Below are 22,776 nucleotides of genomic sequence, written 5' to 3'. Positions count from 1 at the left end.
AGCGACTACTGGAACGAAGATGGAAAGCAGAATCCTTCAAGTCGTTCGACCACTCGTGTCTCACTCCCCACGACAGGAACAGCACTTACATCATAGTTTATCGCACTTTATTTCGTACTGTTCCAAAAAAAATTTGCGAAGTAAATTTTTATTTAGTAGGGTTACTGTGTTCCTTATGAATGTTCGTCTGGGAATACACGATTCGCACGGATCAGGATGTAACATGCTGCGGGAGGCGTACCATCATTACAGAAAAGAAAGTTTCAAAGTACAAAACTGGACACGAAGGCGTACACGGCCGTGGGTACAGGTGAGAAGATTTCTGCTGTTCAGAATATAACGCGTAACATTGTGGCAATTCACCATCAATCGAAGAAGATACCGCCATCGATCATTATCTGTCAGTGAACCATCAGATTGCGTCCCTCGGTACGAGTGAGAATTATGCTTACTGTTTGGCCTGCGAAACAGCGCATTACATCCATCAGTTGCTGATCTTATAAAACCCGGCCATGTACGATATACACACCTGTGATGAAACGTGCTTCTGGGGTCACCAGAAATGAAACCAGGTTCGCAACATCCTGGGTAGTTCCGAGGTCGCCTACGGCTGACAACCGTTTGAACTTAAAGCAAGAAAAAAATGTTGAAATTAGTATCTCATGCACATTGGCAAAAAGGTCACCTCATCATAAACGTCGTTATAATCAGCTGATCCAGCCAACTTAGCAACTACACGAGGCAAAGTTTACCACCATATATTAACGCACAGATAATGAAACTTACGCATTGGTGTTTGAATTGTTCCTGGCGCATATGCGTTCACTGTGATTCCGTTGCGACCAAGTTCGATGGCTTACGGAGAATGTTACTGAGGTCGAGCGCTTATAAGACTAAAGTATACCCATACCTGCGGTTTGCGTCAACCCTCGGATAGCAAACTTAGACGCACTGTAAGCGCTAAGTGCGGCATGCCCTGAAAAGATACGTCATCATACAAGAAGAAACAGCTGCATATATAGACCTGCCTTTCTTTCCCGCAAGGGAGCTCGCACCGATAATTCGCCCGCCCTCACCTTGAGCTACCATCTGCTGCGCTGCATATTTATAGCTGTAGAAGGTGCCTGTGACGTTGACGGAAAGCACAGACTCGAAATCCTCAGAAGTCACTGCGGAAAGCTTTCATCAAGCTCTGGCGTTACGTCGACTATAACGCCTTACTTTCTAAAAGTGGTTTCGTTTTGATGATGCCCGCATTTGCAACAAACTATGAATAAGATGAGTTTGGCAAGTCTATTGGCAATTGAACCAGTTGTAAACAACTCACAACATTCAAGCGGCCAAATTCTTTGACTGCACTTTCGACCAAGCCCTTGACATCCTCCTCGATACTGACATTCCCAAACACAATCAACACTCGGCGCTCCGGGAAATCGGTAGCGATGTCCTTCTTGACTTCCTCCAAATTTTCTTTGTTGCTTTCCAAGTCGTTGATCACGACGTCGTAGCCATCCCCTGCAAGGCGTATTGCGATGCTCCGCCCAATTCCTTGCGCAGATCCAGTGACGACTGCGACACCTTTGGAGTTGGATTGTGTGGACGTCATATTCTTTGACCTGGGATATGGGGAAACGCTGATTTCTTGCTATCATCTCATGGGACACAGGTCCTTTTCTATCAAACACTCATCTAATGCCGACGTCTTGATTTGTTCAGAATATGGATGCGGCCAGCCACCTGACTATAAGCTTCTAACCTTGTTTTTTTTTTTGCACTGCACCAGAAGCTTCACGAAGGTGCCTAGTCCTCTTTCTGGACATTGTTCACGTTACCATTCCACGACAACATCGCATCTAGAGCTGAGCTGTGCTAGGGATTCATCTCGTTCTGTTATTCTCCCCGTCATCACCATTGTCTTGCGGTCTGGTGAGGCCGAAACGAATTCATCTTGTGATGGATGAAGAGCTTATGACGTTACTTGCCAGAGTAATATTGCCCGGAATAATAAACAATATGGCAGCGGAGCACACGGAGCCAGTCCTGGCTTCCTTTTGACCTCAGGCCTGCCTTAACATTCCGAGCTTAGATTGTTCCATTCCTGACCTTAATCCTTCCTTTTTCAAGACAGTACAAATCCCGGGACTCAAAATAAATGAGGTACGTGTTGGCAGAGTAGTCGAGATTTCAATCACCACTCACCAAGTATATTTTCTAGTCATTTAAAAGGAATAGCTTGTTAATTGTTATCCGACTTTGCCGGCCCACAGCTCACCAAGTATATTTTTAGGAAAGCTTGTTATTGTTATCTGACTTTGTCGGACCACTGCTCATCAAGTATATTTTCTAGTCGTTTATAAGCATTAGCCTGTCACTCGACTCTGTTGGACCTTCTTTACGTCCCTGTGACTCGGATACTCGGTACCTGCACAATCTGTTCTGCCTCTACTCGCTCATTAACACTACTTCCTTTCTCGACAACTCCCGGTCTAGAAAGTCCCTTCCTGGTCCACGTTTCCCTCGGATTTTTAAGTTCGTCTATCTAGGGAACTTAGTCTTGACAGATGATTGATGAGAAACTCGATGCGGCTAGCCCTTGACCGGTAACCCCATGGCCGACTGTATCCCATAGCAGAACTGTATCCTAGTGTCGAACTGGATCATCTACTGCAGCACTCCATGCCCTGCAAATCCTGCATACAAAATCAGTACACCTACACCTTGTTCTCGTCGGACTTTAAGACGCTCACAGTATCTCGAACATCTCAGGATCGAGCCATGACTCAAAAACGACCTCAGTACTGAGAGAAAAGACCAGTACGACATCACGGTTAGAGACGAAAAGGAGGTGTCCGGCAGACTTTCGCTATTAACAAGCAAGCGCGCGCGCACAATAAGTCTCAGTTCCTCTACACTGCATTCTGAGCTTCACGAAGGTGCCTGTCGCCCTTTCCCAAGTTTAGAGAGAATGCACAAGGCGTCTCTATTGGACTTTTATTTGGGCTCTGATGATACCTTTATCGACGTCAACGAACTTCAGGCTTAGAGAGCGATGAATCGACAATATACACAACGAAATAGGCTCGTAGTCTCTCGGTTCCGGGAAATGACTCCTATGCGCCGGTCGGCCGCCGATCCGTAATATGTACCCATTGCAATTGAAGTGTCTGCTCTCTTGCAATTGCGTGCCACCATTCTAAGCCTCATTTAGTTACTAACCTTGTCCGACAGCAACTTTACGTTGATTTCGTTGTTCTATAGGTCGCATTATTCCCACTGCCTTATCAAGGAAGTGCACGGAAATCACTTCCCGAATAGGTGAGCGTTTATTGTGACTTGAGCTTGATTCTACCGCAGACAACGACACCTTTCTGTTATCGGGGACTGGTGATGCGGCCGAGCGCCATTACGGCCTTGTAGTGCTAAATCTTCTAGTTTCCCGCCAAATATGCAGAGTCAGACTTTCCTTTTGGAATTGCTTTACAAGTAGCAAAGTCACCCAAAGTTTGGGCCAGGTTGCTGTCGACATGCGATTCGATTGGTGTTTGCAGCACAGTGACGTCTCCCTCGGACCCTCGCCACTCCGAGTCCACGTCGATTCCCCTTGACGCTACAGATATCGAATCGCCAAGAAAACATTCGTGCGCTGGATATTGTTTGATAAGGTCATATTAAAAGTGTACTATCTGAGTGCAGCGCTGGCACAGACTATCTGGGTTTATCATTCGCCTCATGAATTGAGTCGATCATTGGCGCTGAGCGTTTGAACGAGCCGTGCCACGTAAGCAGGCCCATGTACTTATCAAGCCATCCTTGACCATTTCATGGACACGAAACGTTTATAATTAGTGATCTCAGCTAATGGATGCAAAACCAAGGTTAAGTTTTCCATTGTCGTTGTGATGGCACTAATTACCGGAGCTTTGATTCAGTAACTCCTTCAAGTTAGCCTGCTAGTACATATCGTATGCTCCTTGGTTTGGAAGAGAAGATAAGGGAATTGACATTTGATTTCCAACTCTCAAAGTAGTTCATCGATACATTCAGGGGAAATGTACGGAAGACGCCACAATTAGCAGATGCAGATGCTGAGTGTGACAAGATCATTCTTGCTTGCCTATCAACGTTTTATGCGGCTCCCAACGAAGACATCCAAGTCGGCGCCCAGTTCTAGTCTTCGTCCACGGTGACAACTAACAAAGTATGTGTCGAACATGGCGAACTTTGATCACTTCTGAGAGCATTTTAAGCAAACCGCGCGGAACACCTTCTGGTTAAAACACGACCCACCTTTGATATCGATGTTGCTTCCGGGCTTGGTCTCACCCTCAGTCTCATGGCATCTCCATCTTGAACAATAGCCGACGTCAGAACAAGGTGCGGCCAAAAGACATGACAAACTCTCGGGTGGAAGTTCCATGCGCCGATGGATGAGATTGACGTGGGACGTCATTTCGAAGTCGTAAGCCTGCACTGACAGAGAAATAGGACGGGTTGCGTCAAGTGCGGATGTTTAACTAGGTATGTATGCGCACTGAGATATTGTTGCTGCGAATGGATGTGCCTCATCAGTCGGCGGGATCAATTATGAAAAGTTCTTAACATTGGGAGACACTTCTTTCCTATCAGGATGGACCGGGAGCGTTGGACCGTGGATATATGACATGAATTAGTCATTGATGCGTGCCGCTCGCCGTGTTAACACATCCAATACAACACTTGGTCTGAATCATATAGTCCAGTCAAATGCGTCATTCACGTCATTCCGAGCACCCTTGCACAGCAACGGTTTGCTCAGAATGAGGGAAATGGTCATCCACTGTACGTGAGTTGGGAAGAAAAGCTGGAATGAAATCCATCCTTCAAATGGATGCCAAGCACAAGGACGAGGAACAAACCTCAAGTAGCACAGCATCTGAAAGATCAAGGGTTCAGAATGGCTGCAACGGGACTCACGATGTGGCCTATGTTGAGAACAAACGTGGGTAGTAGATTTCACACCGACACGTCCAATATCGATACGATCAAGTAAATTGTCTCATACCACTTGTAAAACATACCGAATGACAATAGAGCCTTCCCTTACTACGAGTACGAGGGATCGCACACACCGTGGGCCACAATAAAATTTCCAGCGCATCGTCCACGCGAAAGTGTCCGTGAGCCTTGGTGCCTCGTCGCGTATTGTCCTCAAACCCACGATTCAATTTCATGAAGCCGGCTGGATAGAACGTATCATGACAAATATGCTCAAGTTGTGAAAGGTCATCTAGATAGATGAGGTGCAAGGAAGAGAGGATGAAGCGTAGCTTAGGAAAGCGATGATTTTACGCCATCGATGGTGGTAGAAAGACGAAGAAGGGAGATGCGGAGATAACATGAGTCGGGAGATGACGGGAAGAGCGGTCACACGACTTGCCACAATGTGACAACGCCTGTCTATTGCAGCTGATGAATTCTAAACCGCGGCAGGGTCTTGCAGGGTTGCGTGATGCACCTGCGATGAACGGACTATGAAACTCGTTGTAAAGCATCGTCTAGATTCTGAAGAAGGAACAGCTCAGCGCTAGCACGATGACGAATGCCTGGACACGATGGTATTAAGTACTGGAAGGCTTAGTCAGCGGAAGTGTAAGATGTCCAATCCCCTATTGATAAATCAAGACCTGGCTTCATTAGGCCTTCATCGGAAGAACTAGTTGCGCCCGGTTCACTCCAACTGAATCTAACATCTTCTCTCACAAACCACCATGTCCACACAAGCTGCAGCACCTTCTTCGCTACCTCTCGTGGCTTCGAAACCCAAGAAGCAACCCTACCCCTTCTACCTCGGTGGTGTTGCAGCAACAATTGCTGCTTCCATCACCCACCCCCTTGACCTTACCAAGGTCCGCCTTCAAGCGTCGGGTGACAAGGGTATGGTAGATTCCATAAAGAAGACCGTCCGCACTGCCGGCGTTCGGGGGCTCTTCGATGGTATCACTGGAACATGGATGCGCCAGATGAGCTACAGCTTGTGTCGCTTTTGGGCATACGATGAGAGTAAGAGGATCTTGGGAGCTACACCCCAGAGCCCTGCATGGGTTCTCGCCACAGCAGGTGTCATGGGTGAGTACGAAATCCTATGTCGTACGATCGATAATACTGAGATCCGAGTTAGCTGGCTCCATCGCAGGTGTCGTTGGTAACCCTGGCGGTAAGTCTCGATGACATATGTTGTGACCCCATGCGCTGAGCAGCGATTTCGCCTGATTAGAGGTCGTCATGGTGCGTGTCTTGCTCTATCGCTTTTGCCTCGTGCTCACAATATGCCTTCCATTACGTGATTTTCAATTTCGCCATCGAACCATGATTTCCGCTCCCGCCCGGAACGTCTTCGCCCCCTCTGATCCAAATCGCACCATATTTATCAGGTCCGTCTGCAAGGAGACTTCGCGAAACCACCCGAAAAGCGGTTTAATTATAAGCACTGCTTTGACGCATTGTTCAGAGTAAGTGTTGATCTAGACGTGTCCCGCGTGGTTCCGTGCTCCGTGTTTCTTTATTTTGGTCGTCAGTCTTCCTAGTGTCGACTTTGTCTCAAGGACAGTATTATCGGGGGGCGTGAATCAAATGCAGAAAGCCATACGGATCCTTTGAAACTGGCCGCGTAGCAGCGATGGGAGAACAGGAACGCGAAAGAGTGTATTATTCCTCGCTTGCTCATGCTTTATACTCCCATGCGCCGCTCTATCTCCTATCTTGCCTATTCCGCCATTTTCGTCAACCTTGTGATATTATTAGCTGTGCCGAGCATTCACCCGTGCTCGGACGGTTCTGACCCACACGCGACGACTCTGCGCCATGGTATACGGAAAGCGTGCTATCATTAATAGCCAGGTCACAATGCATTACGGATGGACAGATGGATTAATGCGTTCATATGACATCAATTTGCCGATCACTCAAAGGAGATCAGCGGATGCCAATAGTAGTCTACTTCTTTCTTCTCCTTACCTTTTCGTATCCACTTTCAGTCATTTCCCAACTGTTTTGGACTGTCTCTGATATCCAATCTTGTTTATTCCGAGGCCGAGGTGCTGACGTCATTATTGCAGATGGTCCGCGAGGAGGGCCCATCATCGCTATTGCGAGGTGTGGGTCCAAATGTCTTTCGGAGTATCTTGATGAACTCCAGTCAGCTGGCTTCGTAAGTTGCCCTTCTCACCTTCTCATCCGTGTCACATGTCTAACCCACATTCAGGTACGACTTCTTCAAGGCTGAGCTCCTGAAGACAAAGTACTTCGATGACAACATTGGTTGTCATTTCACAGCCAGTTTTGCAGCAGTACGTTTTAGTTCTTCTCATTTCCTATATTCTTATCTCAAACTCTCTTTCAGGGAACGGTTGCAACAACTGTTTGCTCACCCGCAGACGTGCTAAAGAGCCGTATCATGAATGCTTCTGGGCCCGGATCCAGTGTGAGTCTCGTTTTGTGCAATTAATCGGCCTCGCGTGACACTGAGACACTTAAAGTCGACGATTGGAGTGATCCGGTCCTCTCTAGCAACCGAAGGCCCAATGTTCATGTTTAAAGGCTGGCTCCCCGCATGGTCGCGTCTCCAGCCCACCACAATCCTGATTTTCTTAACTCTCGAGCAACTGAAACAACTCGTCGACTGGAAGCGCGGATCGTTGTAATATGATCGCGGTTCATCCCTTTTGAATGATCAAAATATTTGAATGTGGATTTGAATTTGATGCTTGGATGGACCATGTGTGCGATACCACGCATAGATTTATCCCGGAGATATCACCGAGTGGAAGTACTGTTAGTTGTTGATCTTTGATTTCTAGGCGCTCGCTAGATTATATCGTTGCGCCACGCTGTGGTTTTGTATTTTACTTTACTTGCATAACGCGCTTCTGTGCTGTTAGAAAATTGGGTCGTATTTTGTGAGCGTGTTATTGGGGATGGTGTTTGATTGTCGTTATTGTAGCGCAACCTACCCGCTAATGTGATGATAAGAATTCGCTCACCAGTCGCATTATAACGTGAGGTAGAGGTCGGAGGCCTCTATCGATCTGACAAATTACTCGTGTCAGAGGGGACAGGGAGGATGGTGAAAACGAACTGCGATACCGGACCAGGAGAAAGATTAGTAAAAGGGTATCGATCGATCTCGAATTTTGAGCAACCCACATTGTAATCATTCTCGCACTTGTCAAGCCACAACAAGGTTCTTATTATCCACACGTCCAAACATTCGATTTGATCCGTGGACACTGCCTTATTTTCATAGCCTGTGAATCCACTCAGGGGTCGATACGTAGATCAAGCGGATTTTCATGCCCATGTCAACGCCAATCCTCTATTATATGAACTGTCACCATCCTCTCGCGTAGCGTAACCCTGCATCGAGTTACTCACTTTTTTCGCGTTCTCCTGGCCACGGATGTGTACACCAGGAACGCTTTAGTACTACTACCGACCCTGCCTGATCATTGGCGAAGCAATAGCCAACGGACGTTGTTCGGTCCCTCGGCGATCCGGGGTTGGCATCGATATCTCCCAGGAATGTCTGGGAATACGCTCGTACTTGCTGTGGGAAAGGGAATGGTCTTAGCGGTAGTGCAGTTCTTCAAGAAGCTTAAGCTATCCATCGATTCAGGGGTATGGATCGGCGGCCCGTGATAGATAAGGTCTAGGAGTTGGTGAAGGCGAGTAGTATGAGCCGCGTTTGCATGAATAGCGTTTGTTTGAAGGAGTCTCCCCTGAGACTAGTCTGTCTATGAAGCGAGCTTGTCAGTGGTCTAGTCCCATCTAGACCAATAGCAGGAAGACAGCCGTGGAATCCTTTCATTGATCTATTAGATCAGCCTCGTTCACCCGAGTGATAGATGTCACATTCAAGAACGAACTGCTGAACGACTGTCAAGCTTCAACGTTTCAACTTGAAGTACACTTGTGGCGTTATGCATATGCGTTATCACCTAACGCAAAATGACTCAGATATGCACCATGACCGAAGTTGAAACGAAACTAAACTGCATGTTAGACAGTACAGATCAAGAGCAAATTTCAAAGGCGTTGTGGCTGACTAAGCTACACAAACCTATATTACCTACCGTACCAAAAACATATTGGTTCTCGAAATCAGAACCAATGAGCACTCCTGAATTGCAGGAAAGGAAATGATACAGGTTTGCCCACCGATTAATGGTTGATAGGCGCCATTTTTGCGATAGTGGATACAACTTGAACGTCACTGGTAGCCAAATGAAATGAAAAACGTATGCGGGTAGATAGGCTACAGTATATCAAATGCGGGGTACATGATACAAATGGAAGAAACTTGAAATGCGAATTACTCATACAGATTCATGCGAGCATTTTTGAAAATGTCCACATCGCTAAAGTGAAGAATGAACACCACAACGTGGCGGCAGAGCCCACCTGCATGCGCTCTCGTGCACTATTTACCTGTCCAGCTTGGTTGCTCCCGCCTAAACCATGAGCAGATCCAGGAAAAGAAGATGCCATAGGAATCCCCCCAATTCCAGTGCTCAATGGAGAAGAAAGGGAAGATGGCGGCAACATTTTCGTTCCTGCAGGAGAATGATAAGACGCACCAATATCAGAAGATGTTAACTAACCAGGAAGATCATTCTGTTCCGCAGATGCTGCTGAAACAGCATCCTCTAAACGTTGACCGGCATCAGAAGGAACAGTAGACAGGAACCCGATCCGTGGAGGGTCTTGCGAAAGTCCTGTAAAAGAACCATAATAGAACGCTGCGAGCACTCTAGCAAGAAATGAGCGGTCTGGAACAACAAACCCAAAGGACAACCGAAGGAGTTAGAAACCAAAAAACGGTGAGCCGCAGCTCCCGCTTGTAATACGCGAGGAGCTCCGCATGGATCCGTCCTCTCTATCTCCACAGCTGCAGACAAATACATATATGACGGTCACTCACCCTTTCAGAAACGGATCTCCTAAACTCCAGCTGTACAGGTATCCACCCCCACCGAGAACAGGCACATCAGTCTGCGCAAGATTCGCCCCGCACACCTGTGCGTCTCCGGAATGCACTTGATTCACGAAGTCTCTTGGGTCGACGGGGAACATGCGACCACCAATCTGGAATGCCAGTGTATGAGGAGATGAACAGGCAAAGTGAGGTCCCCCTAGCATGTTCTGGATATACGAAATGACGTCAGGCGGACCTCGAATCAAAGAATTGCCCTGCAAAGAGATGTTAGAAACGTAAACCCGGTACGAGTCAGTGGACGAACTGTGTCAATCAGCGCTGACAATGAGATATTACTAGAACACAACTGCGACCGAGGAAGTTTCACGCCGTCAAGAAAGACATCATCTACCGGAATCTCCCAAGCAATAGGATACGCCTTTCGCGGACGGATTAAATGCTTGATGTACAACACTCCAAGGTGGAACGTACCTCAACAGAAGCATCCTGTGTCAAGCCGCCTTGTTGAAGCGCATATTGACGCACGGGAACCCACGTCAGGCTCTCGTTTTGAACCCCAGATGGCAGTCCACCTATAGAAAGCATGCCTTCGTTCCCTCCAATCTCGATCGTATCTCGCTGCAGAGCAATCGCGAACATGGGCGACGCAAGCCCTCCGAGCGAAACAAGGCGAGGGATGAATGGACCGGATACTCCAAAAGAAGAAATAATCGCAGACGACGAGGTCGTCACCTGACGTTTCAGCTGAGGCATAGACTGGTAAGAGGGAGGATCGACATGTCGAAACGAGGAAATTCCAAGGACAGACTTGTCAAACCAGCGCTTCCGCATGGCATCTATACGCGAAACTACATCACGACGAAGACTTCGCGATCTCGAAACCTGTTGTTGGTTCAGGAACATATCAGTCCAGATCACGCTCCACAGACAATCAGTACGGCACATTTGTCTCAGGTAATCACTCACCTGTTGAGAGGAAACCCAAGTCCAAAGATCCCAGAGCACCGAGTCTGAGCCACAGACGTATTCGTATCGTTGATAGCCGCGAAATACTGATCCTGCAACGTAAGACCCGCCAATGACACAGCGTCATACCCAATCATCCCTCTCGCATACGTCCCAGTCTTCGAATCGCCGTACACAAGGGCAGCATCCAGGCCTATACCATGGAACGTGTTCGGTGGGTAAAGAGCCGTATCTGCTGAGGAGCATGTTCCCTGGCATACATTGGACAGGACCCACAAATCCGAGGAACCCGTGTCTTGTGTGCTCCTCAGCCTCAGATGCAGTGCTCCTGCTGTAAGACTGAAGGCTCACCTAGGACGACAGGCAAGGATGTGCCGCCGATGTCTATGAGGACACTGTACGTTCTTGTGGAGCGTCAGTCAAGAAGAAGAGTTCTCACATGTACAGACTCACACGTCGAAGAAATCGCCAAGTCCCGCTGCGCCGGTATCCGCGCCGAGTGTGATCCGTTTAGGAATAAGCCTCCGGCTCAAGGGCAGGTGCAAACCGCCCTGTATTCGCTTCCCAACATCCGCTCGAGAATAACTGGAATTCCTCGAAGCGAGTTCGGTGGCGGCGGAGTACGAGAGAATGAACGCTACAAGAATGGACCGTACGCGTTTGTGCATCCCCGAGGCACGGATCACCGAGTCGGCAGCAGCTAGTTGGCTACAGCGGATTTCAGCCAAGAATTCAGATTGGGGGAATATGTTGAAAGTGAGTGTCGACAATTGTTTCGAGTGATCATTATTCAGCACGTGATCGCGTCTCTTTCAAGCAACAAATGTATCATATTTCGCGAAAGCCTGGCGTCATACAACGAAGTAATAATGGGAATACAGTAATAGAAAAGCCTGCAATAAATCATACAGCTCGACTGCATATTAAGTGCACGCGACCGTTTCAAGGGGACGCGATCAGATTATTATTACCCCCATTCATGTGCCCGTACAACGGTTCATGTGGTTCAGCAAGACTCTGGCCCATATTGAAATCAGACGCGCCAGAGAAAAGGGCCGCAACATCCACCGATCCGTCCCCGAACATATTCATCATATCTGCCGGTGACGACAAATACATCCCCGCAGACGCGTCCATGCCCATGCTACCTGTGTCCATAAAACTCGGCGCTGAAAGCGATAACCGCCGTGAATATTGTGATGATGAGGGCATAGGTCCAGGTGAAAAGGCGCTCTGCGGTATGGTTTGCGGGCTCGTGGCTCCAAGAACAGGGTCAACGAAAAACTCGGAGGGCGAGAAAGCCTCGGGACTGCTATGTTGTGATCCACCGTCACTGCCTGCACCCTTGGCAGCCACGCTGGGAGTTTTCTTGCGGATAGGTCTGATCCAGGGAGGCCGCGAACTTGGCTGTTCCTGACCTTCTGGGCGAGAGGGCTCCAGAGGAATTTGTGTCACTTTAGTCACATGCACGAATCAGCCGAGAAGATCACTAATGTCAGGAGGAAAAAAACTCACAACGACAAAATTCTTCCATCAGATCTCCTGATCTTTGTCCACACACGTATCGCCCACTGAATCGCCTTAATAACCCAACACATGATCGTAGCGCGTCAATCGCCGGCTGAATCAAGTATTGGAGTTTCTCTGTCTTGCAATTAATCAATATGGTGATAAGCGTTCTTCCGGCTTGTGTGAGCTGGTGTATCACATGCACACCATCTGACACGAATGATCAACCAATGCAAGACAAGATCTATAATGAGAACACTTACAATACGTCATCAGACCCTTCCCTGCTACCTGCATGTGCGACGAGATAATCTGCAGCGCACATGACTGGGCCGCACTCATCTCCTCCTTCTCCATATCCGCGGGATCCTCTTCCATCAGCGCATTGTATGCTCTCTCCGCCACAAAATTTGAGAAGCGATGTCGATGGATCAACATTCTGACATACTGCTCAGCACAGTGCAAACGCACGGCCTGGGTGACCCTGATCACATCATCACTCGCTAATGTTGCCGACGTGTGCGCCCAGTACGGGGGTATTGATCGGCGGATTTCGTCTAGCAATGCTTCCTCTTCGCGCAGGTCTTTTGGACGTACGTGGCCAGACAATACGCCTGCAGCGCGTAGCAAGAATGGAGAAGTGTCACCCGTGCGGTCGCGTGGAGGCGGTATGTCCAACACCGACTCCATTACGACCATGATCCTCACAGCGGCGATAAACGCACTCATACGGCTCTCGGTTCCTGCGGGTTGTGGGAGCATCCCATCATGTGTGATGAACTCGTCATCTACAACAGCAGGCTCTCCAATGTCTGTGTCCCGAAGGCGAATCATCGGGGGTCTGCCAAAGTGGGCAGATAGCTGTTTGTCCCATAGGTATACGCACCAGAATGTGCGCTTGCGGACTTCGTCCTCGATGGGATTAAAGAGGTCATAGGTGTCGGCCGATCGATGGAGGCCAGTATCTATCGACACGGTGATAGCCTCTGATAAGAGTGCTGCTGCTTTTGAAAGTTTTCCCAGACCAACAGCATAGACCGCGGCGATTAGATCGGCCTGGATAGTGTACAATGTGGGATGGTCCGCAATCGGAAGAGTACGTAGGCGTCCAAACAATTCGAACCATTGAGTGCCGGCAGATATCCCATCACTAGGATCTGATCGTACTCTCGGATCATCGATATGACGGGACGCGAGGCAGCATATAGCTACAATTAACGCTGCGAAACCGGGTTCGCCCCACTTTCTGGGATTTCCATAGTCCTGAAATTGTGGATCGTGTGAGTACGGGAAGTATACCATGTGAATGTCACACACCGCCAGAAATGTCGGAACATGTAGGAATGGCAGCAGGTAGTAAGAAGTACACAAAAAGCATTGGACTAGACTGATGATTATAAGATTAGCCCAAGCGAGATTAAAAAGAAAAAATAGAAAATCTACCTGTCCATAAGCTCTGGAACTATGTATGATGTGATAAGGCGCCACAATGTTTCAGGATTGACGTCTGTGCGTCTAGGCGTCCTATTCGGAAACCAAGTCGGGTTGGCAGTATGAGGGGATGGATTTGCCCATGCTGGATCTGGGGAACCTTTGTCCGTTTCGGACTTGACTTGGGTGTGATTTTCGACCAAAAGGTCTAAGAGAGGAAGGCCAGAAGTCTCTCCCTGCCAACGAGTGTAGCCTTCATCATCGAAGTACAGATAGGAGGCACATATAGACATGCGTGTAGTCTCTTCCGGTTGTTCGCAGTTTGATCCATTTGGGGTATGAGATGACTGCCCAAGCATGGAGGAAAATGCCGTGTTTGGACTTTGAGCTCGCGGAGAACTCATGGATGGAGATGCCCTGAAGTGGGTAGATGGATTGGTGAGTGGGAAAACGTGCAAAGATGGGGGTGGGACACCCGAAGGAAAGCTATGGTTTGCTGAGGCGAAAGACACCAAAGGGCTAGCAATGTTGTCTGAAGATAACAATTGGGAGGATGTGAGTGCAGATGCACCCGCACCTCCAGCAGCGAAAACAGCAGGAGGGATTGCCTGAATGAGAGTCTCGAGTTGATGCATTCTATCTTCTAGGGTCGCAGTTCTTCTACAAGTTGATGAGTATCTATTTCAGAACGATATGGATAGAGCACGAACTTTGATTTGTGAGGATGTGTTCGCTTTCCTGGTTCTTCGAATGTACAGGGCGAATTGGCGGTGAGACAAGCCTGACATGGATGACCCTCATCGCATTTGATTCTCCTTCGACTGAAGTATGGTCAGCGATGGCTGATCACAGATAAGATATGAAGTAGGCACTGACCGACAGCGATCACACGCTCTGAGAGATAGGCCGAGGTGAGTAAATCGGTATACTAGGAGACGAAGAGTACGACTGACCTACTCAGCTTGAAACGTCTCTCCTTGAGGATGGACGTTGAAGCCTTTTCTTGCTCCTCCTGAGCTGGGGACATGATTTTTTTGGATGAGGATTGAAAAGAGAATTGAATGGGTTGGCAGTCTGTAATAAGTATCAGAGCAAGTGCAACGGACTTTGTCTGGCAGGAGCGGCCCAATATTAATGATCCTTCCCATGGCCGGCCCGCATCGGCAGCTAACTGTAGCTACTACATCGGGAAATTATGGTCTGTTCCCCCGGTCTGTTCCTGGGTATTGGAGTGGTTGCCCAATCACTTTTGTACATTTGTTGTTCGTCCGGACCGAGTAGTGTCAGGACTCGATGCTTCTACAGATCGCATCATGAAGTGAAGATCGACATCATTCATCCTATAGGTGCAAGGTTCAATCTTTTTGTTTACTACCACTAAAATTTTACACAGCTAATTGAAAAGGCCACATGTAGCTACACTGCATGAAAATTTGCGTATGACAAGTCTGAGGCACCCGTACTTTGTGCAACTCAGCGCTAGCTACTGGATAACTCCGCGGACATTGGTTCTGGGCAGGTGCTGTCAAAGGTGTGTAAGATGCTACCTTCCTGTTCAGAGTTTTACCCCCTGACGCGAGTAGGTCTGAGAGGTAAGAACGGACGCTATAATGGTGCCCGATCTGAACTTTGTGTCAGGGTCGTATAAGTCGAGTCATCAGGTCAGTTATTATAAAGTTCTTTCATAACATTACGTTGGTGAACCATCATCGTTAACGTTGATTGGCTGATACAGCTTCATTCTTGACCCGTCACGCCAAAGACGCTCAATAAATGTTCTTCTGAACCTGAACCATTAACACATCCTCGACAGCCCCTCGACGTGTCGTTTAACGTAAATCTGGGGTGGATGGTTACAAAAAAATTAACGCTAACGACATCAGGTTGAAAATAAACCCATGAACAGCGCGGTATCTCAACAGTGAACCGATTCATCACCATTTCATCCAACACCAAAACACACCCGGATAATGGCCCGAATCACACGCATCCTCAATCCATAGCATCTAGAGGCAAGGCAAGTCGTTGCAACGTTACATTTATGGGCGCCACGAGCTTTCAATGCCGTTAAAAGCAAAACACGAGGTAGCAGTAAAGGGTTAATTGAAGTGATGGACACGTCAAGCTGATGTATGGCCCGATTTCTCCTAACAAAGCATAGCTATTGTAGCCAAAAAGGCTCACAACTTCACGCCGTGAAGGTCACCATCCTGCCACCGTCATAAATTTTGACTTTCTCCACCCATCGGTCGAAAATTCCCGGGCCTATGCGCTGGGAGGACGCTTTCGATCTGCAACCCCCTCTTGAAGACAGGACAGCCTTGAATTCATACGGCCTGATAATCTGGGATTTAGTCGGCCTTCTCAATAATGCATTGTTGCCAAATAGTCTATCAGTCTCCAGTAACCCTGATATCAGACGCGGAGTCCCTATTTAGCTTCGCGCGCCGCTTGTTTGGGCCCATATTTTGAGCGAACGCGACAATTTAATCGCGGACTTTTCCATCCATTAGAGGATATATGTTCGCTAAATCCTATTTCCATATATTCAAGTGCTCATTGGACTATCACATCTCTCGGAGATTTTTTTGTTAATCATTGTTTATCGTCTGTTAGACAACAGTCCCAGTCAGCATTCGTTCGGAATGTTTCGGACGAAGATCCACGTCCCATGATCACGCCTTCGGCCACCCGGGTAAGACCTCAAACTTGAAAAAAAAAACCCATGCATGATGCATCGTGACACGCAAGTAGATGACGTTACCTCTGAATGAAATCCAACACTGACAGGTCCGAAGTTCGTTCGTTCAATTGAATGTGTGACAACGCGGCTTTAATCGCGCACTGGCTGCTGGAAGAACGTTCTAAGAATCCGCCGCCGGGCCACATGATGCAATAATGACGAAGCACTCGGATCTCGATCGACGTTCTTCCCTTTTTGTGTTCATTTCCACTTAGACCCATTTACTTGATGACATCCTATGCTACTTAGTCTCTGGGCTCACTAGCCTGTGATTTGTACTAGTGGGCTGGGCTTGCCTAGGTGAGGCCCTGCACGAACGTATACGTACGACTCATCGGAAAGATACCCGACATCCCGAGCCTGCATGCGTTCTGTCCAACTCAGATGTCTCCCCCACGTTCCCTCTAACGCTTACAAGCAGAATCATTGCATGATGGTTACGAGTCTATCTTTCTTTCCCCACTTTCTCTCACACTCAAATCCAAACTCTGACAGAAACTAAACGTGCCGCAAAGCCAAGGTCACCGAAAGAAGTAATTCCTGAAACTTGCAAAGATTGTGATTCTGTGCGACACGAGAAGCTTTCGAATTCGTGCGTATCATGGTGACATGCCATTGCGGCCGTAGCACCGTGTTAAACACGCATTGCCGCCGGATGAGGTCAAATCCGGCCCAGCGGATAAATTTACAGTGTGAATGGATTGATAAGTAGCTCACAACAAGGTTAATAACATTATCCGCTGCTTACGACGACTACAAGTAATATAGAATAGGGCTGTACAGTGTACGCAAGGCTTCGATGCTTACGATAGATAATGATATGCTTCGTCAAAATCGGGATCATTGAACGCACCACCAGGCGCAAATGGATCTTGCTCGTCTGGTACCCACTCCCCATATCCAGTCTGGTTCTCAACCATGTCGTCTTCAATAATTTGGTACCCTTCGTTCTCTTCACCGGTATCCGCGGAGGATACCTCAAGGTGGATGTCGATGTTACATACACGTGGCGCACCGCTCTGCTCGCGTTCCCTCTGCACAAACTCGAGGAGGTTTTTTGTTGGTTCTTCAATACAGAATATTTCGATGGACTCGAGGGCACGGCAAGGTATGGTGCGCGTACTGACGTCCGCAAAAGGAGTCTGGATGGGTAACAGAGCTAGCAGCGCACTTGGGGTACGAGATAGCGACAGATGACGGAGTTTCGGAATGACAGCCATCAAGAGACTGAAGGGAGTCAAGCATGCAGCGACACCGTTGAGCGACAATCGCTCCAGGTGTGGGAACGGCGTCTTGACGGAATCGTTGGACGTGGCTAAGTAGGAGGTGCACACTCCATGATTCAAGCCAGCTTCCGTAGAGATGTCGCACAAATCAAGAAAGCCAGTTGCGAGATAAGTCAGGAGAGGGCCAGAGTCCTCGATATCAGGACTGGCGATGTGATTGGCATCTTCGATGGAAATCGAGATGAGGTTAGGGGCATGGATGTGACTGAGAAGCATGGCAGCATCTTCGACATTGGTATACCCCAAATGGATATCTTCAAGCAGGGGAAGCGAAACCGGACGATCGCTGCGTTGCACCCCTGCATCAAACTTCGGTCCAGAAACCCTGATCACGAGTTTTCGCAAGAGAGGACAAGCCTTGAGAATCCCTGTAAACTCATCAACTGTCGGCCTGACTTCACGGCAATGTTGAGAAAGCTCCAACGACTGAATGCAGCTGGAAACATATGAAAGCGGCTCGTTGAGGGCTACACCAAGAGTATAACGAGAGAGATGTGTCCAGTTTAGGTGAACGCCGACAAGAGTTAGGTTTCGCAGCTTCGGAAGGGGGTGAGATTGTACAGAGAGATCATGGTGTGGCGCGCCCGTCAAAGCAGCGAATGGTATCCCGTCGAACACATGTTGTGTGCGTGGAGAGAAGACATCCGAGTGACCCAAGAACTCGTTGCATCGCATGAGTATCAGAGTTTCAAGGTGCGGAGCACCCAAGCCCTTTATCAAAGTAGGCACACTGAGACGTTCAAGAGCGACACGAAGAGGTGCCCACGTGTCGCTGAGGATCGTCAGCGAACGCCACCTATACATCTGCGGGAACAGGAGGTCGAGAATTTGGGGGATGAAAGTGGCATATTGGAAGAACGTCGCATTGTGAGGTGAGCATTCTTCCCTGAGAGCGCGAAGACGTTGGGACCGATGCGAGCTTCAAACAAAGCATGACTTACTCTTCTTCAAAGTCCCATTCTGGATCTCGAGTGTCGATGAGAATGTCCACTGGGGAGTTTCGTGACCGCGCGATATGAGCGGCCAGGCGCTGCACATCGAGGAAAGTGGTATATGCGTCCGCATCTGATCCAACTTTACAACGAACAACCTGCTCAAGACTCATTGAGAGGCTTGACCACAAAGTCGAGGTGGATAGTGCAATATGTCTCCAGTGGCGATGTACAGAAGCGAGCACAGTTGGCATTGTGACACTTTCAGGACTGAAAGGGACCTCATATCTTCCTTTGTGATCAATATCGGTGGATGCGGTGTGATGGGTGGCCAGCGTGAATATGTACGATAGTATCTCAACTGGGAGGACGTTGATATGACATGGACGGTGAATCTGGTAGTTCATGATGGTTTGAGAGCAGAAGAGGATCGCAGTCAAGTTGAACGTTCATGCCATACTTATTACGCCTACTTAAGCAAGGCTGTAATTCTGCGATACAGCGATGCCACTCCCTTTGTTTCAGCTGTCATCAGAGACAAAAGAGAAGGGAATTTAATTGTCATGAGAGCGTGCCGTACTAACGACATCACGCAACAGTACTGTAATTGTTTCGGTCGGATCCGACGGAAAGCGAATTACTTCCGTGCTGGTCGTAGATGGCAGTGTTAGTGAGGGCCACTGACAGTCCTTTCAAAAGACTTATTCAAATACTACTTGCGTAGCTACGATGAACGTTTTGTTAAAGTGGACTCTAACAAAAGCATATCCGACAAGCTGAGCTCGCTTACATGCCGTCAAACTTCGCTTCTACCATTACTCCTTCTCTCTGAGTCATTCGTCTGTATTTGCGAAAGCTGTTCATTTTGTATAGCTTCTGACATCATCAACATCGATGATGCGTGCACCTCGCAGACATGGTGACTACTCCGAAGGTGGAACATAATTCGAGAGGCTAGGACGCTGTGAATGACAAGTTGTAGCCTTAATGACCGATCAGTGAGTTCATAGTCAGCAGTGGCAGTGGCAGTTCAACCGGTGACATACGTATCAAACATGTTTGTATAGCCAATCTACAGCCGAGAAACAACAGATAAGTCGCCGAATGGCTGGGGTTTAATATATAATAGACGAGCACACGCACCGGAAATACTGCGTCAATAATCACATTGGTGACTGTGATGGCTTTGTGAAACGAATTTATACAACAATAACGTCGAAATACAATGATTTTACGCACCGATTATGCACAACATGTAAAATATGCTGCCGCCATAAACGGTGTCTATGATGGAGCTTTCGATTTTCCGGTAGTCGCTGAATTTCTTATACGCAGTAAGGGCCAGTAGCACTGTCAGGTTAGGTCAGATGGTCAATGGTACGCTCTACACAGTAACTAACCACATTCGAAGAGTGCCAAGACAGCATATACCAAAGCAGCATTTCTTGACGAGTAGAAGTCTTGCCCGGGTATCGTAGACACAGCTGATATAGCTATATTAAAACGACACGTGTTGGTAATACGAATGAACTCACCTGCTGATATCAACTGATGATTGGGAAGGACGTTTATAGAAATAGCGGCGATTACTGTCACCTATTGCAAAGTTAAAGGTGTATGTTCCAGTCCTGCGGAACACGTACAACACTATAAGTTACCAATCCAATGAGCACTCTCTTGCTCTTTCGCCAGAAAGCCCATGTTCGAACGACCAACAAGCCTGTCAAAGAAGTATGATCTCCCCCGCTCTTTGTATGGGGTGATAAGAGCAACTCGCACCCTCCGCAGCCACGATACTTATAATATGAATAACTGAAGATCGCGTTGTTAGGTCGAGTGACAATGAAGCACTAAACGACGATTTACTGTTTTCTGCCAGACTGGGGGCCGGCTTTGTGTCATGGGATCAGCTTATCGTTAGAAGCCATTTCTCAATTGTGCATGCTTACCGGGCCGCTGACACGCAGAGCAGCTACGACAGCCGTCAATAAGACGCAAAAGATATATCGATAAGGATAGATGAATCACCATATGCAGTCAATCCAGAGCCTATGAAAGGCAGATATCGGGATATGGTGAAGATGACACGAATTATATCCCATGGCCTGGTCCAGGTCCACTTTACCTATAGACAGTGATGAGAACAGCAGCCACGGACATATTATTTTAATCTTGACCTCATCTTGGAACGTGATACAGAAATCGAATATCTGAGACGCCGAAAAGAGTCATTGATAACAACGAATGGCTTGATGCTTACAAGAATTGCAAAAGCACCGACTGACGATACAACGTAGTTAGTCGCCGTCTCCTTCACGGAGAATCAAAGGATACTTACTATTAGCAAACTAAGTAAAGAATCAAGTCAGTGACCTCGAAGCTGCGATCTTCACACACCTTGGATATCTGCAGATCCGCAATCTCCGAAAATAAAATAGAAGACATTTTAGAAATAAAAATAAAACGTTGCACTTCCCTTCTATTAGACCTGCTTGTAGGTCATAGAGGGACTAACGTCGCCACAGACCCCACTTAAGTACTGTTGTCGACACACGTATGATCGAGCTTCTCACCCAGTTCTGGAGAATCCGAGTCGTGATCATCATGAAATGCAGCGCCTTTAGATCAATCTAGCACAGCGCTTGAGAGGGCAAAAATAGAAACTCATTTGGCATGCCTTACGATATGGTGATCGTGATGTCGAGAGAGATGTTTGTTTGCTGGCACTGCAGTCCAGTCCAACGAATATTGTTGATATTTACTACGCCGTAGGGCAGTGACAAGTTTTGTCATTCGCTTTTCAGGCCAGGAGATAATCACCTGTGTTCACAGCACTACCTTGGGGTACGCTGTGCTACAGTTGCAACTGTTGTTGTGATATTCCAAACTCGAGTTTCACCCTGCTAAAAATACATCTTGTTTGTTCTTGACCACAATATTGTTGTCTGGACTCTGCATCAGCGCCTTGGACTTCACATGATCATATAACCTACTCGGTTCCTGGTGCACTGAAGACTGATTTATAGTGCGTTCCAGCGCCGCGGTCCTATTTCAGATTTCCGCTTTCTGGATTCTGAGACGACACAAAAATCTGCCACTAACACATATATTACAATGTGAGTCTGCAATACGACGCGCAAAGATCCTGACTACCCCAGAGATGGCATCATGGGCGCGCAGCAGGAATTCATTCTCGAATTTGCATTGATGACCATTTTGAAGCAGACTGGCAGAGGCACAGTGATGTTGACTAGAATGTCTATTCATCACCTGTTCGAAGTCAGCTCGGTTGGGCTCGCAGTGCAAGAAACCATCAGTGGGAAAATGGATGCTGGGAACCATCTTGATGGTTGGGACCCATTATACCGGGCTTCCATCCCACTGGAACCACGAGAATCATGATGAAGGAGATTCTGATTATGATGAGAAAGAGCTTGTGATCCACTTTCCGGAACAGTCCTAGATAACGATGACCTTAGCGCGGGCTAAATTTCAGTGATAGTGACAATATCAAGCAACACACAAGTCAGGACCTCAGAAGCAAAGAAAGGTGATACTGACCGCGTTTTGAGATGATGCTCGCGGCTACGCAGTCACTCGTTTTGAAGAAAGAAATATGGTGAGGATTCAGACTACATGATATTATTATTTGATATGAAAGATTGTTTAGAAGACAGTCGAAAGACTTGCCAGTCGCGGCAGTGGCACATGCCAGTAATGGTGCACGTGCCGGGTCAGCCGGCCGGAATGTCTCGGAACAAGGATTCCAGCTCAGCCAGCGCTCCGGTTCTTTCCTTGTAATGATTCGGCCTGTACTGTCGAGTTCGTGTACTTCGCTTGCACTTCGACTTCTCGAGACCCGTCCACCTCTCTCCTTATCTTAATTGCCTTTTTAATTCTCAATTCACGCGCCGTAGTTTCCCAGAGCCTTCATCATAT

The 22,776-nt window shown here is 47.8% G+C and overlaps 6 protein-coding genes across 6 annotated transcripts; 1 reads left to right on the top strand and 5 right to left on the bottom strand.

The window, feature by feature from the left end:
* Positions 1–137: 137 nt before the first annotated feature.
* On the bottom strand, positions 138–1,831 carry F5147DRAFT_395542 (uncharacterized protein). Its single transcript, XM_041429584.1, has 9 exons — positions 1,328–1,831; positions 1,222–1,267; positions 1,029–1,169; positions 911–976; positions 787–855; positions 686–732; positions 530–626; positions 453–460; positions 138–398 (listed from the first exon to the last, which is right to left on the bottom strand). The coding sequence occupies exons 1-9, from the start codon at positions 1,604–1,606 to the stop codon at positions 366–368; spliced, it is 786 nt and encodes a 261-aa protein (XP_041288004.1). The 5' UTR covers positions 1,607–1,831; the 3' UTR covers positions 138–365.
* Positions 1,832–5,604: 3,773 nt separating this feature from the next.
* Positions 5,605–7,920, top strand: F5147DRAFT_717402 (dicarboxylic acid transporter). Its single transcript, XM_041438644.1, has 8 exons — positions 5,605–6,105; positions 6,158–6,193; positions 6,254–6,264; positions 6,411–6,488; positions 7,095–7,186; positions 7,241–7,325; positions 7,379–7,459; positions 7,515–7,920. Exons 1-8 carry the CDS (start codon positions 5,748–5,750, stop codon positions 7,677–7,679), a joined length of 906 nt encoding a protein of 301 aa, XP_041288003.1. The 5' UTR covers positions 5,605–5,747; the 3' UTR covers positions 7,680–7,920.
* A 1,645-nt stretch (positions 7,921–9,565) lies between these two features.
* Positions 9,566–11,464, bottom strand: F5147DRAFT_717385 (aspartic peptidase domain-containing protein). Its single transcript, XM_041438643.1, has 5 exons — positions 10,937–11,464; positions 10,442–10,889; positions 10,275–10,388; positions 9,956–10,224; positions 9,566–9,784 (listed from the first exon to the last, which is right to left on the bottom strand). Exons 1-5 carry the CDS (start codon positions 11,071–11,073, stop codon positions 9,631–9,633), a joined length of 1,122 nt encoding a protein of 373 aa, XP_041288002.1. The 5' UTR covers positions 11,074–11,464; the 3' UTR covers positions 9,566–9,630.
* Positions 11,465–11,746: 282 nt separating this feature from the next.
* F5147DRAFT_641794 (fungal-specific transcription factor domain-containing protein) lies at positions 11,747–14,972 on the bottom strand. Its single transcript, XM_041433067.1, has 8 exons — positions 14,830–14,972; positions 14,753–14,770; positions 14,587–14,697; positions 13,889–14,536; positions 13,763–13,832; positions 12,709–13,708; positions 12,452–12,655; positions 11,747–12,390 (listed from the first exon to the last, which is right to left on the bottom strand). Exons 1-8 carry the CDS (start codon positions 14,901–14,903, stop codon positions 11,879–11,881), a joined length of 2,637 nt encoding a protein of 878 aa, XP_041288001.1. The 5' UTR covers positions 14,904–14,972; the 3' UTR covers positions 11,747–11,878.
* Positions 14,973–17,310: 2,338 nt separating this feature from the next.
* On the bottom strand, positions 17,311–19,363 carry F5147DRAFT_395342 (uncharacterized protein). Its single transcript, XM_041429583.1, has 2 exons — positions 18,847–19,363; positions 17,311–18,791 (listed from the first exon to the last, which is right to left on the bottom strand). The coding sequence occupies exons 1-2, from the start codon at positions 19,242–19,244 to the stop codon at positions 17,423–17,425; spliced, it is 1,767 nt and encodes a 588-aa protein (XP_041288000.1). The 5' UTR covers positions 19,245–19,363; the 3' UTR covers positions 17,311–17,422.
* A 182-nt stretch (positions 19,364–19,545) lies between these two features.
* On the bottom strand, positions 19,546–21,325 carry F5147DRAFT_840064 (uncharacterized protein). Its single transcript, XM_041444267.1, has 14 exons — positions 21,235–21,325; positions 21,176–21,185; positions 21,098–21,117; positions 21,015–21,047; positions 20,866–20,962; positions 20,787–20,809; positions 20,617–20,728; positions 20,481–20,557; positions 20,373–20,433; positions 20,238–20,321; positions 20,077–20,187; positions 19,981–20,021; positions 19,884–19,909; positions 19,546–19,820 (listed from the first exon to the last, which is right to left on the bottom strand). The coding sequence occupies exons 1-14, from the start codon at positions 21,280–21,282 to the stop codon at positions 19,634–19,636; spliced, it is 930 nt and encodes a 309-aa protein (XP_041287999.1). The 5' UTR covers positions 21,283–21,325; the 3' UTR covers positions 19,546–19,633.
* Positions 21,326–22,776: the final 1,451 nt, after the last annotated feature.

Source organism: Suillus discolor (genome assembly GCF_016758755.1).
Source record: "Suillus discolor strain FC423 chromosome Unknown F5147scaffold_72, whole genome shotgun sequence".
NCBI lineage: Eukaryota > Fungi > Basidiomycota > Agaricomycetes > Boletales > Suillaceae > Suillus > Suillus discolor.
Note: the sequence above shows the minus strand (reverse complement) of the source record. Positions and strands in the feature narration are given on the sequence as shown.

What these genes read in the sequence shown, in the direction of transcription:
- F5147DRAFT_641794 (XM_041433067.1), bottom strand. Translation starts at nt 14,903, where the DNA reads ATGTCCCCAGCTCAGGAGGAGCAAGAAAAGGCTTCAACGTCCATCCTC. An exon ending in ATGTTCCGACATTTCTGGCG is followed by an intron (nt 13,709 to 13,762) that starts GTGTGTGACATT and finishes CCACAATTTCAG; the next exon opens with GACTATGGAAATCCCAGAAA. An exon ending in GAAGGGTCTGATGACGTATT is followed by an intron (nt 12,656 to 12,708) that starts GTAAGTGTTCTC and finishes CATTCGTGTCAG; the next exon opens with ATGGTGTGCATGTGATACAC.
- F5147DRAFT_717385 (XM_041438643.1), bottom strand. Translation starts at nt 11,073, where the DNA reads ATGATTGGGTATGACGCTGTGTCATTGGCGGGTCTTACGTTGCAGGAT. An exon ending in CTTGGGTTTCCTCTCAACAG is followed by an intron (nt 10,890 to 10,936) that starts GTGAGTGATTAC and finishes TTGTCTGTGGAG; the next exon opens with CGTGATCTGGACTGATATGT. An exon ending in GGAGATCCGTTTCTGAAAGG is followed by an intron (nt 9,785 to 9,955) that starts GTGAGTGACCGT and finishes ATTTCTTGCTAG; the next exon opens with AGTGCTCGCAGCGTTCTATT.
- F5147DRAFT_717402 (XM_041438644.1), top strand. Translation starts at nt 5,748, where the DNA reads ATGTCCACACAAGCTGCAGCACCTTCTTCGCTACCTCTCGTGGCTTCG. An exon ending in AACTCCAGTCAGCTGGCTTC is followed by an intron (nt 7,187 to 7,240) that starts GTAAGTTGCCCT and finishes ACCCACATTCAG; the next exon opens with GTACGACTTCTTCAAGGCTG. An exon ending in TCACAGCCAGTTTTGCAGCA is followed by an intron (nt 7,326 to 7,378) that starts GTACGTTTTAGT and finishes ACTCTCTTTCAG; the next exon opens with GGAACGGTTGCAACAACTGT.
- F5147DRAFT_395542 (XM_041429584.1), bottom strand. Translation starts at nt 1,606, where the DNA reads ATGACGTCCACACAATCCAACTCCAAAGGTGTCGCAGTCGTCACTGGA. An exon ending in AATTTGGCCGCTTGAATGTT is followed by an intron (nt 1,268 to 1,327) that starts GTGAGTTGTTTA and finishes TCTTATTCATAG; the next exon opens with TTTGTTGCAAATGCGGGCAT. An exon ending in AGGGTTGACGCAAACCGCAG is followed by an intron (nt 856 to 910) that starts GTATGGGTATAC and finishes ATTCTCCGTAAG; the next exon opens with CCATCGAACTTGGTCGCAAC.
- F5147DRAFT_840064 (XM_041444267.1), bottom strand. Translation starts at nt 21,282, where the DNA reads ATGTCTTCTATTTTATTTTCGGAGATTGCGGATCTGCAGATATCCAAG. An exon ending in GTATCACGTTCCAAGATGAG is followed by an intron (nt 20,963 to 21,014) that starts GTCAAGATTAAA and finishes CACTGTCTATAG; the next exon opens with GTAAAGTGGACCTGGACCAG. An exon ending in GATTGGTAACTTATAGTGTT is followed by an intron (nt 20,434 to 20,480) that starts GTACGTGTTCCG and finishes ACTTTGCAATAG; the next exon opens with GTGACAGTAATCGCCGCTAT.
- F5147DRAFT_395342 (XM_041429583.1), bottom strand. Translation starts at nt 19,244, where the DNA reads ATGAACTACCAGATTCACCGTCCATGTCATATCAACGTCCTCCCAGTT. An exon ending in GAATGGGACTTTGAAGAAGA is followed by an intron (nt 18,792 to 18,846) that starts GTAAGTCATGCT and finishes TCGCGCTCTCAG; the next exon opens with GGAAGAATGCTCACCTCACA.